This window comes from Pochonia chlamydosporia, chromosome 4, assembly GCF_001653235.2.
Source record: "Pochonia chlamydosporia 170 chromosome 4, whole genome shotgun sequence".
Classification (NCBI taxonomy): Eukaryota; Fungi; Ascomycota; class Sordariomycetes; order Hypocreales; family Clavicipitaceae; genus Pochonia; species Pochonia chlamydosporia.
Window position 1 is genome coordinate 1,447,374 of NC_035793.1, and position 14,871 is coordinate 1,462,244.

At 49.7% G+C, this 14,871-nt stretch overlaps 4 protein-coding genes across 4 annotated transcripts; 3 read left to right on the forward strand and 1 right to left on the reverse strand.

Annotated features, from left to right (window-relative positions):
• Positions 1-337: 337 nt before the first annotated feature.
• Positions 338-1,774, reverse strand: VFPPC_07854 (mitochondrial NADH kinase POS5; the record flags this gene model as incomplete). The annotated part of the gene is made up of 1 exon (XM_018286654.1): positions 338-1,774. One exon carries the CDS (start codon positions 1,772-1,774, stop codon positions 338-340), a length of 1,437 nt encoding a protein of 478 aa, XP_018143375.1.
• Positions 1,775-2,972: 1,198 nt separating this feature from the next.
• Positions 2,973-4,458, forward strand: VFPPC_07855 (acyltransferase; the record flags this gene model as incomplete). The annotated part of the gene is made up of 4 exons (XM_018286655.1): positions 2,973-3,172; positions 3,247-3,490; positions 3,565-4,013; positions 4,086-4,458. 4 exons carry the CDS (start codon positions 2,973-2,975, stop codon positions 4,456-4,458), a joined length of 1,266 nt encoding a protein of 421 aa, XP_018143376.1.
• A 4,302-nt stretch (positions 4,459-8,760) lies between these two features.
• On the forward strand, positions 8,761-10,505 carry VFPPC_07857 (phthalate transporter; the record flags this gene model as incomplete). The annotated part of the gene is made up of 5 exons (XM_018286657.1): positions 8,761-9,045; positions 9,100-9,346; positions 9,412-9,491; positions 9,561-10,418; positions 10,470-10,505. The coding sequence occupies 5 exons, from the start codon at positions 8,761-8,763 to the stop codon at positions 10,503-10,505; spliced, it is 1,506 nt and encodes a 501-aa protein (XP_018143378.1).
• Positions 10,506-12,980: 2,475 nt separating this feature from the next.
• On the forward strand, positions 12,981-14,802 carry VFPPC_07858 (5'-nucleotidase precursor; the record flags this gene model as incomplete). The annotated part of the gene is made up of 2 exons (XM_018286658.1): positions 12,981-13,101; positions 13,187-14,802. 2 exons carry the CDS (start codon positions 12,981-12,983, stop codon positions 14,800-14,802), a joined length of 1,737 nt encoding a protein of 578 aa, XP_018143379.1.
• Positions 14,803-14,871: the final 69 nt, after the last annotated feature.

Sequence of the window (14,871 nt, forward strand, 5' to 3'; positions counted from 1 at the left end):
GGCTACTTGGGAATCTTTGTTACGCCAGGGTGAGACTACAGCGGTGACCCAACCGACATTGCCGGATTTCCGTATTACTCCAAGTCTTGTCATTGACCAACAGAACATGACACAACCAGTACGGGCCTGGCCTTTATTGCTCCGTACTCCATAGTCACTTTGTAAACGAGACACACCATACGGAGTACGACACTGTAGAATGGGGTATCAATTTGCGCCATAAATAAGCCAATACGCTATGCAACACTCCAAATTTTTGCCAGTATGCACCACCCGAATAACCTCACCATGGCAGAAATATCCCTCGGAATCGTCGCTTCACGCATCTTCTGATCTTCTAGTCAGAGAATTCGTCGCTTGGTGGCTCCCTCCCAAACGGATGATTAAATTTCAAAAGCCCATTCAGCCCGCCTACCCACGGATCGTCGTCCTCCGTACGAATTACGCAGGGCACGCCGCCATGCCATTCTTCCCCTGGGCCAGCTCTACCCACAAATTCGCCCTCTACTCGAATCTCTGATCCCGGCAGGACTCCGGCGCATCGCTTGCCATCAATGTTTAGGTCTAGTTCCCGACCCCTATTCTTTGGACTCATACGCAATGTGACCTTTGTGTCCAGGGGAAGTACCAATGATCTAAAGCTTAGACTGCAAGGGGAGATGGGCGTGATGAGTAGAGACTTGACCAGCGGGTGCACAATGGGTCCTCCCGCACTGAGACTATATGCGGTCGAACCTGTTGGTGTACTGATGAGAATACCGTCTGCGATTGTTTCGGTTAAAAAGTGGCCATTTTGGTATATATCGATGACGGCTAAGTGTGGGTGAGATCCTCTGTGGACAGATATCTCATTGATGGCACGGAGAGATGGCGAGGGTTCCTTAGTTCCTGCTATGCTGGATGTGTGCTCGCTAGCGAGCGTATCGGATACGGAGTGATTGATGTTGTCTCCAGTTTGATCAAAAATATCAGCCTTGATGCGATGTCGCAACAAAATCTTGGACGCCCTGTTGATGCCGAGACTCTTCCCACGCAGTCTGTCCCAACCAGCATAATCAGAAGGAGCACTACTCGCAAGATGTCCGCCTCTCCCATTATCTATGGGAACAGCAGCGTCCTGCACCGAGGCCACGTCGCTTCCGCTCATATACATCTCCCTCCACGCCTTCTTATGCTCGCCGAAGTCCCATTCTCCGAGGAACCCCAGTGTGCCCATGCTAAACGACAGAATGGGGGGTACCGAGCCATGGAGCTTGAATAAACTTGCCGCTCGCAGCACAGTTCCATCTCCACCGAAAGTGGCAATGACATCGATTTTATCCGCAATGTTGGAGCGACTGTCAGAAACGTAGATGGGGAATGGGAGGTGGTTGCGAATAACGGCAGCGATGCGTGGCTCCACGACGAGGTTTACATCTGGGTAATCGGTACGAATGTGTTTGGCAAATTTGATGACAGACTCGGTTACTTCGGGCGAGTAAAGCTTCTGGACGAGAAGCAGATTTCGAGGTGGGCGTGGCCAATGGAGGGACAGAAGTGACGAGCCAGGTTTCGTGCTCTGGAGGTATCGTGGGAAGGTTCGTTCGGGGAGATCGTTGACGCTGTGAACTTCTGCGCTGCGCAGAGGAGTGCTGGTCGTGAAGCAGCGATGGAAGGCGGAAAATGACGTTCGTGACACCATCCGTCTTGGGCATCGGGATGCTTGAGCTCTGCCTTGGACTCTGGACTGACGAGTGGAGGCGACCACTGCTTGCAATAGTCTACGCCTGGACATGTTTGCATACCATTGTCTCCTAGACAAGAAGTGTAGGAAAAGTAGAAGCAGGATTAGAGGTAGACACGCGGCACGGTGCGACTAAGGTCCCGCCTTCAAATATGATAACATCCACCGCAACGTGGAAGAAGTTAGAGTTTGTGTTGAAAGGAACCTGAATGCTGTGAGCCGTTCTCCAAAAGCTTCTCAGTCCTGTAGAAGATCGGCTAGTGACGCGACCTTGGTGCTTGCTAGTGGACGACTGGATTCAACCTTGAGCATTGACCGCCTGCCTAATTCTGCCACCACACCAGACTATTTACGGAAACAGGCATCACAACCTCAACGTCATAAAACGGCGTCGAGTGCGGTGCTGTGGGAGATGGAATCGAAATACATCACAGGAGTGAAATCCCATCTTGGCTTTATATAAATCAGCTACCGTAAGTTTGATGGATGGCTCAAATGCCCTTTTGCATCACTTAGCGGCCATCATGATCTCATCTCAAACAACAGCTGAAGCTCTACGAAGTACCCCGCCACTGATTTCCACGATTGCGGCTCTCGGGACAAAGAGCTCTGTAAATAAGCGACTCTGATTGGTCGCCTGCCAGGTCAGCTGGAGCCCTTCAGTGCACACGTCCGCCATTTCCAGGCAGCTCCTGGCCCAAAGAAGCGCTGGAGGCTGCATGTCACCACGTCACATGCACCGTCGCCTTATGTCTGGGTCTGCTTCGGGACGACAGGCACGAACGCTCAGTTTCTCCAACATCAGGCTTCTCCCTCTACACGCGCCGCCAGGAACACCAGGACTTAGTCCTTCTTTGATTCTAGCATCTGGTGAACGGGGCAAGCAGGTCAGGTGTGCGCTGGTTGATACACCTGATCGATGCCACGCGATTACAAGTCTCCACGATCAAATACTATATCTTGCATGCATTCACAACACCACATCGAATATCTGGTTGATCCAACCACCCACTAGACTCAGCGAAACTCGGGCTGTCTGCAAGGTACGCGCTTATGCACCGTGTCACATAGATATGAGAGCGACTCTTACTTTAACCCAAGCATAATTTTGCTGTCGTCTTCAACGTTTGCCATCAACTGATCATCATCCGTGCAGAGTCCGCTTCATTCTCCATCCGGCGATTCCGCCCAGACCACTCTTGGGTGAAAACAGTAGCAACTGACAGCCAACTCACTCTCCTGGTCCAACATGCCTGAGATCATAGAAAATAGCAGCTCAGAGAGCAATATCCCGGCTCCTGGACCTGTTTCTATCTTGAAGAATGAGACACAAAAGTCGTCCGACTCGCCGCGGATTGTCCACCCTTCCGGACGTAGTGGTCATGGCCGGGGTATGCAATTTCTGCGTGGCCTAGCGTTCACGTTCTACTTTACCTTTTGCTGTCTTACGTTAGTATTTTCTACCCGAATGCCGTTCATGTGTCTACGTACATGAGATGCAAACTGACAACTTCACACCATAGGATTGTCGTGACTCAATTCATAGGCGCACCGTTGTACTTCTTCAACCGCGAGTGGTTTTATGCCTTCATGGCCAAGACAAAGCAGTCCTTTGCGCTTACCATTACCGTCATGACCCATATTTGGGGTCCTGCTACGATTCGTATTAGTGGTGATGAATCTGTAGCTGGACAGATTTTGCCTACCGCCAATGGTGGCGTCGAATTCAAGTTTCCAGAACGCATGGTCATGATTGCCAATCACCAGGTAAGATGTTATGCACTCATATCGAGGACTATGCTTGCTACAAAGCGCGAGATCTAACCCATGAATGTTCACAGATTTATACTGATTGGCTGTATTTGTGGTGGATCGGTTATGCAAATCGGCCAGGAATGCATGGTCACATCTACATCATCCTTAAGGAGTCTCTAAAGTACATTCCGTTCATAGGAACCGGCATGATGTTCTACGGATTCATCTTCATGTCCAGGAAGATGGCCACCGATCAGCCAAGACTGGCCTATCGATTGAACAAACTCAAGCAGAAGAAGGTTGACCCTCTGGGCAGGAGTTACTTTGACCCCATGTGGCTCCTTTTGTTCCCAGAAGGGACTAATCTTTCGAGAAATGGCCGGAGGAAGTCTTCTCAGTGGGCAGAGAAGAATAGCCTGAAGGATCCTGATCATGTCATGTTGCCCCGAAGCACTGGCATCTTTTTCTGCCTCAAAGAACTAAAAGATAGCGTGGAATATGTGTACGACTGTACCGTCGCGTACGAGGGAATACCGTATGTTTGAGTTCTCCGTTCCTCACAAAACAACTGAGCAAGGTTCGACTTGCTAACTACGAATATCAACAGCCGAGGAAAGTATGGAGAAGAAATATTTGGACTTGCGAGCACCTACTTTGAAGGACGACCCCCAAAGTCAGTCAACTTGTATTGGCGGCGATTCCGAGTAGCAGACATCCCCCTCGATGACCAAAAGGAGTTTGATCTTTGGCTCCGCGACCAGTGGTACAAGAAGGATGCCTTGATGGAGGAGTACCTTAACAAAGGACGCTTCCCACCTTCTCCCGAAGGCAAAGTCCGGTATGTTGAAACCGAGGTCCGGACTCGTTTTCCCTGGGAAATTTTGCAGATATTCACCGTTGTGGGTATCACTGGCCTACTGTGGCACAACGTGCGGAAGCTTCTGCATACAGTCTCAGCAAAGGTTGGATTTGCCGTGTAATGCCACTGATGTCGTATTGTGCGATTGTCAATGATTGAAGATTATACCATGGATATCGGAGTCGATGGGGTGTGCACTCCTGAGTTACTGGATTGGAGACTTTTCTTTTAACTTGGATACAATATCAGAGCTGGTTTCGCGGTCGACGAAGATATGAAGTACTGGGACAGTATTGGTGTGCTGAGCGACAATTTTGTAATTACAGGCTTTCCTTTTTGGGATCGAATGGCGTTTAATCAATAGATTCAAGCGATTACATGTTCAAATGCGGTTCACTTGCCGTTTCCACAACCGCCAGGGTGACGATGGAACACTATCGTTAGTACTGGCAGCTTCAAAAGGAATAACAAGTACACCGCAACAGGACGAGCGTGCTGTTCGATAGTGAGATTGATTCGCGAACTTGAAGCGAAACTGCATAGTCAATGATACTAGCCACTTTTACCTTAAGTGTTTGACCATGTACAGACTGCTCGTTCTCAAAGATACAAAAGAGTGCGTCTTTAAACTGCAGGATAGCTTAAAGAATGGAATGAATACCTCTTCTGGGACTTTGAGCCGCCATAAGACACGCTGTCTACGTAGGTATCTGCCTATGTAGGTCCTTTGCTGTTTATGCACTCTTCGGCAATAGTTGTCGGCAGCAAACGAAATTGACTGGGATAAAATTGTCCAAACTTTTCGTAGCTACCATTGTCGCTCCCAGCTTAACTGGTGCCGCGCCGTCTCTTCTCATCACATTGGCACGTGTGTGAGTGTGATGATACCTCGGTGGGCATGGGAACGATGAACTTATACACACACTCGATTGGTGTGTGCATGAAATCTGGCCATGTGTCTATTTGCTGATTGGAAGCCTCAGCGTAGCCTCTCCGCCGAACCATACTAGCCCAAAAAAAGCTGAGGATATGATGTGATCTGGTCAAGCAGCATGTTGCCGCCATCAATATTTAGGTCGATCAATCAAGTTGGTTTTGGCCCACGACGGAGTGGTAAACGTCAGGCTCAACGTTTCCCATTCAATGTTAACCTCAGTGACGATCATATGCAAGGTACTATGTAGTCCCGCCGGTGTGGAAATGGCATTCGAACGACAGATAAGGGTTACCATAATGATACTACTTGATGATATGCAGGCATCAAATGATTGGCTAGACTTGTCCATTCACAAGCTTGTGCATTGATAGAGATAATGCAAGGTGTAGTAGAACAACCTAGACATAAAAACAATGCAAGGTTGATTCTGAAACGACCAGCCTGTAAGCATAGCTTCCTGGATGAGTCTGCGGCTGGAAAAGTGAAGTCACACGAAGAAGTTTGTGCAAAACTTGGTAACATTGACACAGATTGAGATTTCTTTCAACCGTCGTCAACTTTGGATGTTGCTCACGTTGCTATCTTTGTAGGTTTCAACCGAGGTGCTTGATGCATTCCGGGCCAATCCCGACACTTCCAGCTTGGATGCGGTACAGGTACTTTTGCAGCTTGCTAAGGAAGAGTTGCGTTCTCAACAATACATAGTCTTTCATTTCTCGGCGAAGAATATTCGTCAAGACATCTGCGTTCTCGCCAAGTGGGACAGGATTGCATTATCGCGAGTTAAATTCCGAAAGCCGGAGGCTTCATTACTGTTGGTTAGAGATGCAGCTGTGCCGCGGCTCGCTATGGGAAATGCATGAAATTATCCCATATCAAGTGCCGAGGTGGAGGTTGGAGAACTGTCGCAGGTGTGTCACCAGTCGCTGTTGACAGACAGCAGCCCAGTTCTTCTATTCTTGGTGTTATATCTGTCGGCCAGTTTGCCCCGTAATCGGGATATTATCGTGGCATATAACCGGCTTGCAAACCAACACCCTTGAAAGGCATCTCTGGGCATTGTGGTCTTGTAGATGTTGTTGAAGTAAGCTTCGCGCTTTGTCACCCAGCCACCACCACTAGATTTGCCATGGCTCGGGTTCAAACGTGGCCGCCATCCACAAACTACAAACTCTCAGAATTGGGCCTTACAATCCAAACACAAGACGGTTATGGTATGTTTCCTCTGTTCTGCTATTGGGCGGTGGCAGGATTTCTCGGCGAATCTCCGTTACATAGTTGATATGCATCACCCTGACGTGCATTCGGGAGAATTAGGACGCATTGCGACGAAGCCTCGAGCCCATTGGACTATTGATCCACGTCATTGATTTTGGGCTGTATCGAGATACATCAGTGAAACTCGTTGGCCTGAGAACAAATGTTCGGCGTGGCGTTGATAGCTGTCTGGCTGCGGCCTGGACAGTGCTTCAGCCAAGCAACGGCTGACTTGTCGGCAAGATAAATGAAGAAAGCCTTGGTGTTGTGTCTTCAATGGTGGATGTCCACCTCGGCATCCAATGTCACGGAATCCCACTTCATTGGTCGTCAACTGAGATGACCCATCACCCCAGACTTCCAGCAGAGACGACGTGGCGGGACGGGGCCGAGATGGCGTTGTGAAGGTTGTTGAGACCCCGCGGATGTGGCAAACGCTTGAACAGGGAACTGACTGGGAACATGGCAAGAAGGTTATTTCTTGCCCTTTGCTTCAATCACGGCTAATTTTTATTTGCCGAAAATGGAAGACAACCCCGGAAAATTGACACAGATATGTATCAGTTGTGCCGAGGAGAAAGAGGGCTTTCATGCAAAATACCTCGGCCGGGCTGACTGTTTGGCGTGTCTGGATGCAACCCAAGTCCTTGCAAATGAAAGAGCCGCCATGGCTCAGATGGAGAGCGGATTTGATTCTTGAGATCCCAGAGACCGATGCCAAGCCAAGCTGTACTGCGGAGGAGTAATATTTGTTGGTCGTTCCGCTAAGCTTGCTTGTTGGGTGGAGGGAGCTAGACAGCAATAAAAATAATTGTGGTTTTGCGGAGTAAAACCTGGGGTCGACTCCCCAAATGCGACGGAGTTTGCCCCAAGAAATGGAGTGCTTCCGCAAGGGTGGGAAGCTGGAGTTGGAGATATTCCCAGCCATTGGAAACCTACGAGTCGTCAAATTGCTGATCTTGGAGAGTTGGAGGAGTCTGGCATGCTTGTTTTGCGGCAGAGCTGTGAACCTGGGCTGACCACATGACGTGTCTCCGGTCTGGTTCCTTCCTTCTCGGCGTCCGTGTCCAAATCAGTGTTTCGTCCTGTCTGGTGCTTGAGGCAGGTACGACCCAATGCTGCAAGTCTTCATGCATATAATATACAGTAGCTGGGATTCAACATATTAGCTTCAAAATTCCTCCTGCATCAGTATACCACAAGCAATCTCGTATCGACTTTATCGGCCTCGGACAATTCCAACACTGCGGTCATCAAGGTGTCATGATTTCGTACAAGAAGTGAAGCAACCTACACGCGATTCAGGCGCATCCCCCACAGGAAAGACACGCACCATCCCCCTACCCAGGCGGCGGGCGGCGAACAAGATCATCTGAGAAATACCCAGTCACAACATGCCCATCCCTTGCAAGCCACCAAATCGGGGCCACATCTTGAACCCAAAACGGCCATTATGCCCGGAGCATCCTCAGCAGTTCCAGGCTCATTAGACCCGCTTCCCCGCAAGTTGCCAACATGCTAGTTCGGTGCTGTTGTGCCCAGGAGCCTCCTAATTCGTCCTCAACACACCTCAACAGACAACCGGCCGAGCATCCTGCAGGCAAATCTTCGTTCTTCGACGGCAGATGGGGCGGCGCATGCCAGTCGAGTCCTCCAAGCAACCCCCGGCCCCCACAAACACTGATGAATACTTTGCAAGGAAGCTTATTGTGAAGGTAGTACGACGGAGCAGCCCACCGGTGAGCCATCCGCCAAGTTGAGACATCTTCCCACCACGGCCCTCTCGCCCACATGAGTTACGAAATGGCGTTTGAGACAGGGTTCAAACTCCTTGGCCAGCCAAGCTAGTCTATTGGATAACTAGGAGATGTCATTATCAGTTATGCCTAGAAGCCTAGGCCTCTGTATTTGAAAAAGGCGGAACCAGAAGGACAGATGGTGTCCAAGCTGCCAAGCCCTCTTAGACTCATTTCCACTTCCTCACACACGCCACATCGAACCAGAGCTCCGGAAATCGTTCGTGCGAGGCTTTTCTTCTAGCCGTGTGTGCTACTATATCTTCCATAGCTCGCCCTCGATTCCTTCCCAACCGTTCTTCGAATCATTGACAGGCAAATCTAATACTTTCGAGCCTGTGTCTTCAAGCAAGCGTCTGTCCGCACCATCGTCTCCATCCCCAAAACAGTTACAACGGCATAGATCTCCCCTGCCACCCAGCAGGCCGCAACTATGGCGTCTCGTCCTGAGGACACAGAGAAGCAAACAGTGGAACACCAGGATCTTGCTGGCGTATCCCGCGACAAGCTTGAGAGCCAAGTTGGCGAGACGAGTGATACGGAGAGCGACTATGGGTTCACCAAAGAGGAACAGCGGAAAATTATCCGCCGGATTGACATTCGCCTGGTTTTAACCGTCGGTGCCATGTACTGCGTCAGTCTGATGGATCGCACAAACATGAGTGCTGCCAACATTGCTGGCATGAGTGTTGAGCTCAAGCTGATTGACAATCGATATGTAAGTAGGACTGCCGGGCAGAGCATCAAAAAACGGTTACTGACAATAACTCAGAACATTGCAAATTTAGTCTTCTTTGTTACATATATCATTTTCCAGCCTCCATCTACGATTCTCGTGCGAGCGATTGGACCCCGACCCCATCTTGCAGGCATTACGCTTCTTTGGGGGGCTGTAATGATTGGAATGGGTTTCGTCAAGAACTTCCCGCAGCTAGCTGCTCTCAGAGCAGTGCTCGGTCTCTTCGAGGCAGGCTTCTTCCCTAGCTGCGTTTATCTGCTCAGCACATGGTATACTCGCTGTAAGGACCAATGAACCCGATGAGCTTAGGGGCAAGAGAGATGACTAACTGTACCATTGAAACAGATGAGGTTGGCAAACGATACTCCGTATTCTACGTTGTTGGATGTGTGGCATCTGCCTTCTCCGGCATTTTGGCTTATGGTGTGAGTATCTGACTATGAATTGTTATTTTCTCTTCTATTGAAGGATGCTAATGGCATTACGTTTCGTAGCTTATGCAACTCAACGGCAAGGAGGGCCTGACGGGATGGCGATGGATCTTCATCATCGAAGGCGCAATAACCTGTGCCCTGGCAGTTGCCTCGTACTGGCTGCTGGTTGACTTCCCTGACTCTACTCGCAAGTCTTGGAGCTTTCTTAGCTTGCGTGAGAAGCAGTGGATCGTTAGTCGTGTACAGCGAGACAGAGGTGATGCTAAAGTTGCACCATTTAATCTCCGCAAGTTCCTTGGAGGTGGCACCGATTGGAAGATTTGGGCATATGCTATGATCTTCTTCAACACAACGACGATGAGCTATGCTCTTGCCTACACCCTGCCAATTATTCTTGTTGCCAACATGGGCTTCTCTGTTGGCGCGGCCCAGTGTCTTGTTGCACCTCCCTATGCGTTTGCTGGCATTGTCATGTTCACAATGGGCTGGCTCGGAGATAAGTATCGCATTCGTGGACCCATTATTATTGGCAACATGATTCTTTGCCTTATCGGGTTACCTATTATGGGCTGGCACTCTAAGGCTGCGGTGCGATATTTTGGTGTCTTCTTAGTCACAGCAGGGGCCAACAGCAACGTTCCAACCGTGATGTCTTTCCAAGCCAATAACGTGCGCGGACAGTGGAAGCGTGCCTTTTGCAGTGCTACACTTGTAGGTTTCGGTGGTATTGGTGGTATTTGTGGCAGTCTTGTGTTCCGAGAGCAGGACAAGCTCACTGGCTACAAACCGGGCATGTACACTTGCATTGCCTGTGCTCTGCTCAACATCATCTTGGTTTGCTTCTGTGATTTGGAGTTCCTCCGACAGAACAAGAAGGCCGACCGAGGCGAGAAGTTGTTGGAAGCTCACGATGATGATGTACGTCCAAATGCTATGACGGTGATCAAGACCAAGGCTAACCAATCACAGGAAAACTCTGCTGGCGATTTCAGATATACCTATTAAGCCTTGACTGGATTGTGTCTGCGACTGGTGCGCGGCGGATGGATTGTCCAAGCCTGTATTGCTTTATAATACGTGGAGATGACGACGATAATGGGAATACAATGATGACAGGTTACTTGTGTGCTACTTTCTATGATGTGGGCAAACGGATGGCTCAATTGTGCGATGCACAAACGAACGCTTTCAATCACGTATTGTATACCACTTTCAGTTTGTCATTGTTAGCAGACTGCTACAAATACCACTCAAGTTTAGGATTGTAACGAATTAAGCTTTCCATATGCACAACCGGCTTGCAAAGAAACCACGCTTAACATGCAGATCCTCCTTTTGATTTTGTTGCCCATTGGCATTATCCTCTTCTGGGTGATAACACTTACATGTACGAGACGTGGTGTGTCGTCAACTGAAGTTCAACATGAGGCTCCAGACTCGGCCGAGCCCGGATCAGTGGCTGAAAATGAAGTTGATGCCATGTCGAGCTTATTAGTACAGGGCGTCGAATCGGAAACGCTGCATCACCCAGAAACAGAAGCGCCACAACAACATGCTCGCAGCCCGAGAACCCCCAAAATCAACATTGTGGGAGCCCGAAATCGACAAGGCAGTCGACGACCCGTGGCTAGCCTTTTGCATGCAGGGGCACCAAGATCTACGCATCTACGCATGCGGCCCAAGTCGGCTAACTCCTCGTCTTCATCATCGTCTTCTTCCTGGGAGTGGGGATCGTCGCCAACTTTGCACAGTCGACTAGGAGGGATACTGCGCACAGGGATTGATCCGCGAAGAGGTTCTGAGTTAGGTGCTACGAATGATCAAGGGGCCTCGGAAGATTCTAATGCCGTTTTCACGATTTCTCTTTGATCTTTTGGCAAGGTTGAGGAGGATGGATTCTGTAGGGCTGGCTGGATTCATGTCGGTGGCTTGGCGAAGGGCGCGTGGCGCTGAGATGACCTTGTGTGTGCTGGCTGGAGGTTGAGAACCCCTTTTGCAGGACAGATGCACGTGGTCGGCTGTTGCTCATGATGGGTTGACGAGGACGTCTTGGACAATCGTTGGTGAGCTGATGATTGATAGGTATGTTGTTTGCGGATGGCTATGGGTATGCCGGACTATGTTCCTAGGCAAACTGTTAGTCGTGGGACAAACTACCTTGGTATTCAGAAACACATTCAAGTTGTAGCGCCTCCAGTTGGGTTTTGAAAAGTGCCTCAGGAAAAATCAGAAGCCCTCTGCGTTGTATGGTGATTAGGGGTTAATTTGTTGCCGTGGGTGGCACGGGAGCATCACTCACACATTGAAGCTCTGGATAGGGTGGTCAGTGATGGAGACAGCAGCGTGCGTGAATTTTTCGCGGGCGACACTTATAACATCGAATACAAGGTGTGAGGTACCAAACGTATACATTTGTTGCGATAGGGATATACCCATGGCGAATGTGAATGTTTTGCATGTTGCGGATCCTGGCTGATGATGATGATGTAAAAAGGGTTCATGATAAGCTTAACATGAAGAATGCCCAGTGGCGGGCGCTTCAAGATGTTTATTTCTGTGGGTGCCGAATTGATTGGCTGGATTTTGATTGACCAAAAACCTTCAATTTCGGGTCTCTCCGATGAAGCCAAGGCACCGAGCCTCGCAACCCTGTTCCAGGAACAAGATGGCCGTCGTTTTTCTTGGCCCAAGAGGCGGGGAAATCAGCACCAGTGAAGAACAGCGAGTTCGGAAGGGTTTGTTCTCCATATTATGATGAATGGGGTTTGTGGGGCTCGTCGAGCTGGGGAGTTTAACTGATTGACCTATTGTACTCTTCTGAATGCTGAAGGATGGTGTTTGACGGTGATTATTGCAACTAGCAGATGCACGCACCACTCTCTGAATACACCAGACCAGATATTACATGCAGAACATGCGTCGGCCATGTCCCCTTTCTAGCAAGATTGCACTACATGCTGCTTACTGCCTTGATGGCTTGGTCCTGGACACCGAAACCCACATTCAGCACCTAAATGTCTTGGTCTTCAAACTAAGACCAATGGCACAATGCACGTGTGGACAAGCCCGCCCATCTTATCGACCAGGTTCAAACAAAAGATCCCAGATTGTAATATTTCCAGTCCTTTTTGCCGGATCGGCGTGACTTTTTGCTTCAATTGAGACGGTCGCCTCCTACGCTAAGCGACCTGCACCTCGTGGTCTTTGCTGCAGTTAGGTCGTCGGCTTTCTCCGTGAAGGATCGCCAGATATGTTTAATATATAGACTGACGCGCACTGTTGGAGACTGAACATTATTCTTCGATATCTTGCATTGAGACGGTATCCGTTGGGCGGTGCTGTGTTTGCAGTCATTGTTGGAGCTCAATTCACTTTGATCTCACGAAGCAGTATTGTCGTCAGGGCAAGGCGCCAAACACGACAACCTCCGGTTTTTTCTTATAAACCTCCTCGACCAAGCGGCGAGTACTCGTACACAAGATGAAGACGACGGTGACCCTGGCCGCGTTGGCATTTTGCTCTGTGGCCACCGCCGACGACGTTCTCTATAGCAGTCGCTTCTCGAAGCGTGGCTTGCTTCCGAACGGCAATTACAATCTCTGTATGTGACATGACGAGGCGTGACGACCCTGCTTTGCGCATTATGCATGAGAATGTGAACTCAGGCGCTAACAATTCCCATCCAGCATTCTTCCACGTCAACGATGTACATGCCCATTTGGACCAGTACACCAAACCCGGCGCAGACTGCACGGATCCCGCCAAGGGCTGCTTCGGAGGATACGCCCGCATCAAGACCAAGGTTGACGAGCTGCGGAAACAGCAGCCCGATCACCTGTGGTTAAACGCAGGCGATGAATTCCAAGGAACCCTCTTCTACACCTTCTACGGCGGAGAAAAGATTGCCGAGACCATCAACGACCTCAAATTCGATGCCATGACTCTTGGCAACCACGAGTGGGATGGCGGCGATGAAAACCTCGGAAAGTTTCTCAAAAACCTCACGTTTCCCATCGTCTCGTGCAACGTAAAAAGCACCGTCAAGGATCTGAACGAGACCATCAAAAACTACCATATCTTTGAGAAGCACGATCTTGCTGTAATCGGTGCCACAACAGAGACAACCCCCAACATTGCAAACGTCGGCAAGGGAACCACCTTCCTGGACCCCATCCCTGAGATCCAAAATGCCATTTATGAAATCCGGAATAAAACCAAGATCAAGCGCATCGTCGCACTCACCCACCTCGGCTACGATGCCGACCAAAAACTTGCAAAGGAGACTGAGGGCCTTTCCCTCATCATTGGCGGCCACAGCCACACCTTGCTGGGTGACATGGACAAGGCAGAGGGCAAGTATCCCACCATTATCAAGGACAAGGTTGGCAACGAGGTGTTTGTGGTCACTTCGTACCGCTGGGGCGAGTATCTCGGTTCAATTGAGATGACGTTTGATAAGAACGGCAGGGCGCTTTCCTACCACGGTGCACCGATTCACATGGACAATACTACTACTCTGGATAAGGACCTGCAGAAGAACATTACCGCCTGGAGAGGTCCGTTTGAAAAGTACGCCGCTGAAGTTATTGGAAGTACTAAGAATGTGCTGGACCAGACGACGTGCCAAAAGGGAGATTGTCTGCTTGGTCAAGTCATTGCGGATGCTATGCTTGAATTCCGCCAGAATCAGACGAACAGCACAGACGGCAAGCCTGATTTCGCCATCATCAATGCGGGTGGCATTCGAGCGACCATTGACCAGGGCAACATTACCCGCGGAGAAGTCATCACATCTTTCCCGTTCGGCAATGCCGTCACACAGCTAAAGTACTCTGGTGCTGATTTGCGTAAGATACTGGAAGGTTGCGTCTCCCGCGTCAACCAGTTCAGTCAGAAGAAGACAACATCATGGTTTCAGCTGTCGAAAAATATCGTCATCGAGTATAATGAGGGCAAGGATGCTGGATCTAGACTTGTGAATGCCACTATTGGCGGAAAGACGCTTGACGACAAGGCGGACTACAATGTGGTTACGGTTGATTTCGTCGCCGGTGGTGGCGATAATCTCTTGAAGCCGACCAAGGACTTTATCAGTCTAGACTCGCTCGACCAGGTTCTCACTTCGTATATCAAGTCCCACTCGCCTCTTGAGAATGCGTTGGAAAAGCGTGTCGTTTCTTCGAATGGGACCAGCGGAGGAGGAGGCACGGGCAAGAGTGGAAATGGAGAGTCTTTGGGGGTGAATTTGCAGGTTCCTGGTTTGGCGGTTGCGTTATGTGCTTTGGTGGCGATTGTTTTGTAACCCGTTTTGAAGATATTGTATAGAAGAGCGTTGGCATGAATTGTACATTTTGATGATGAGTATGCTTGG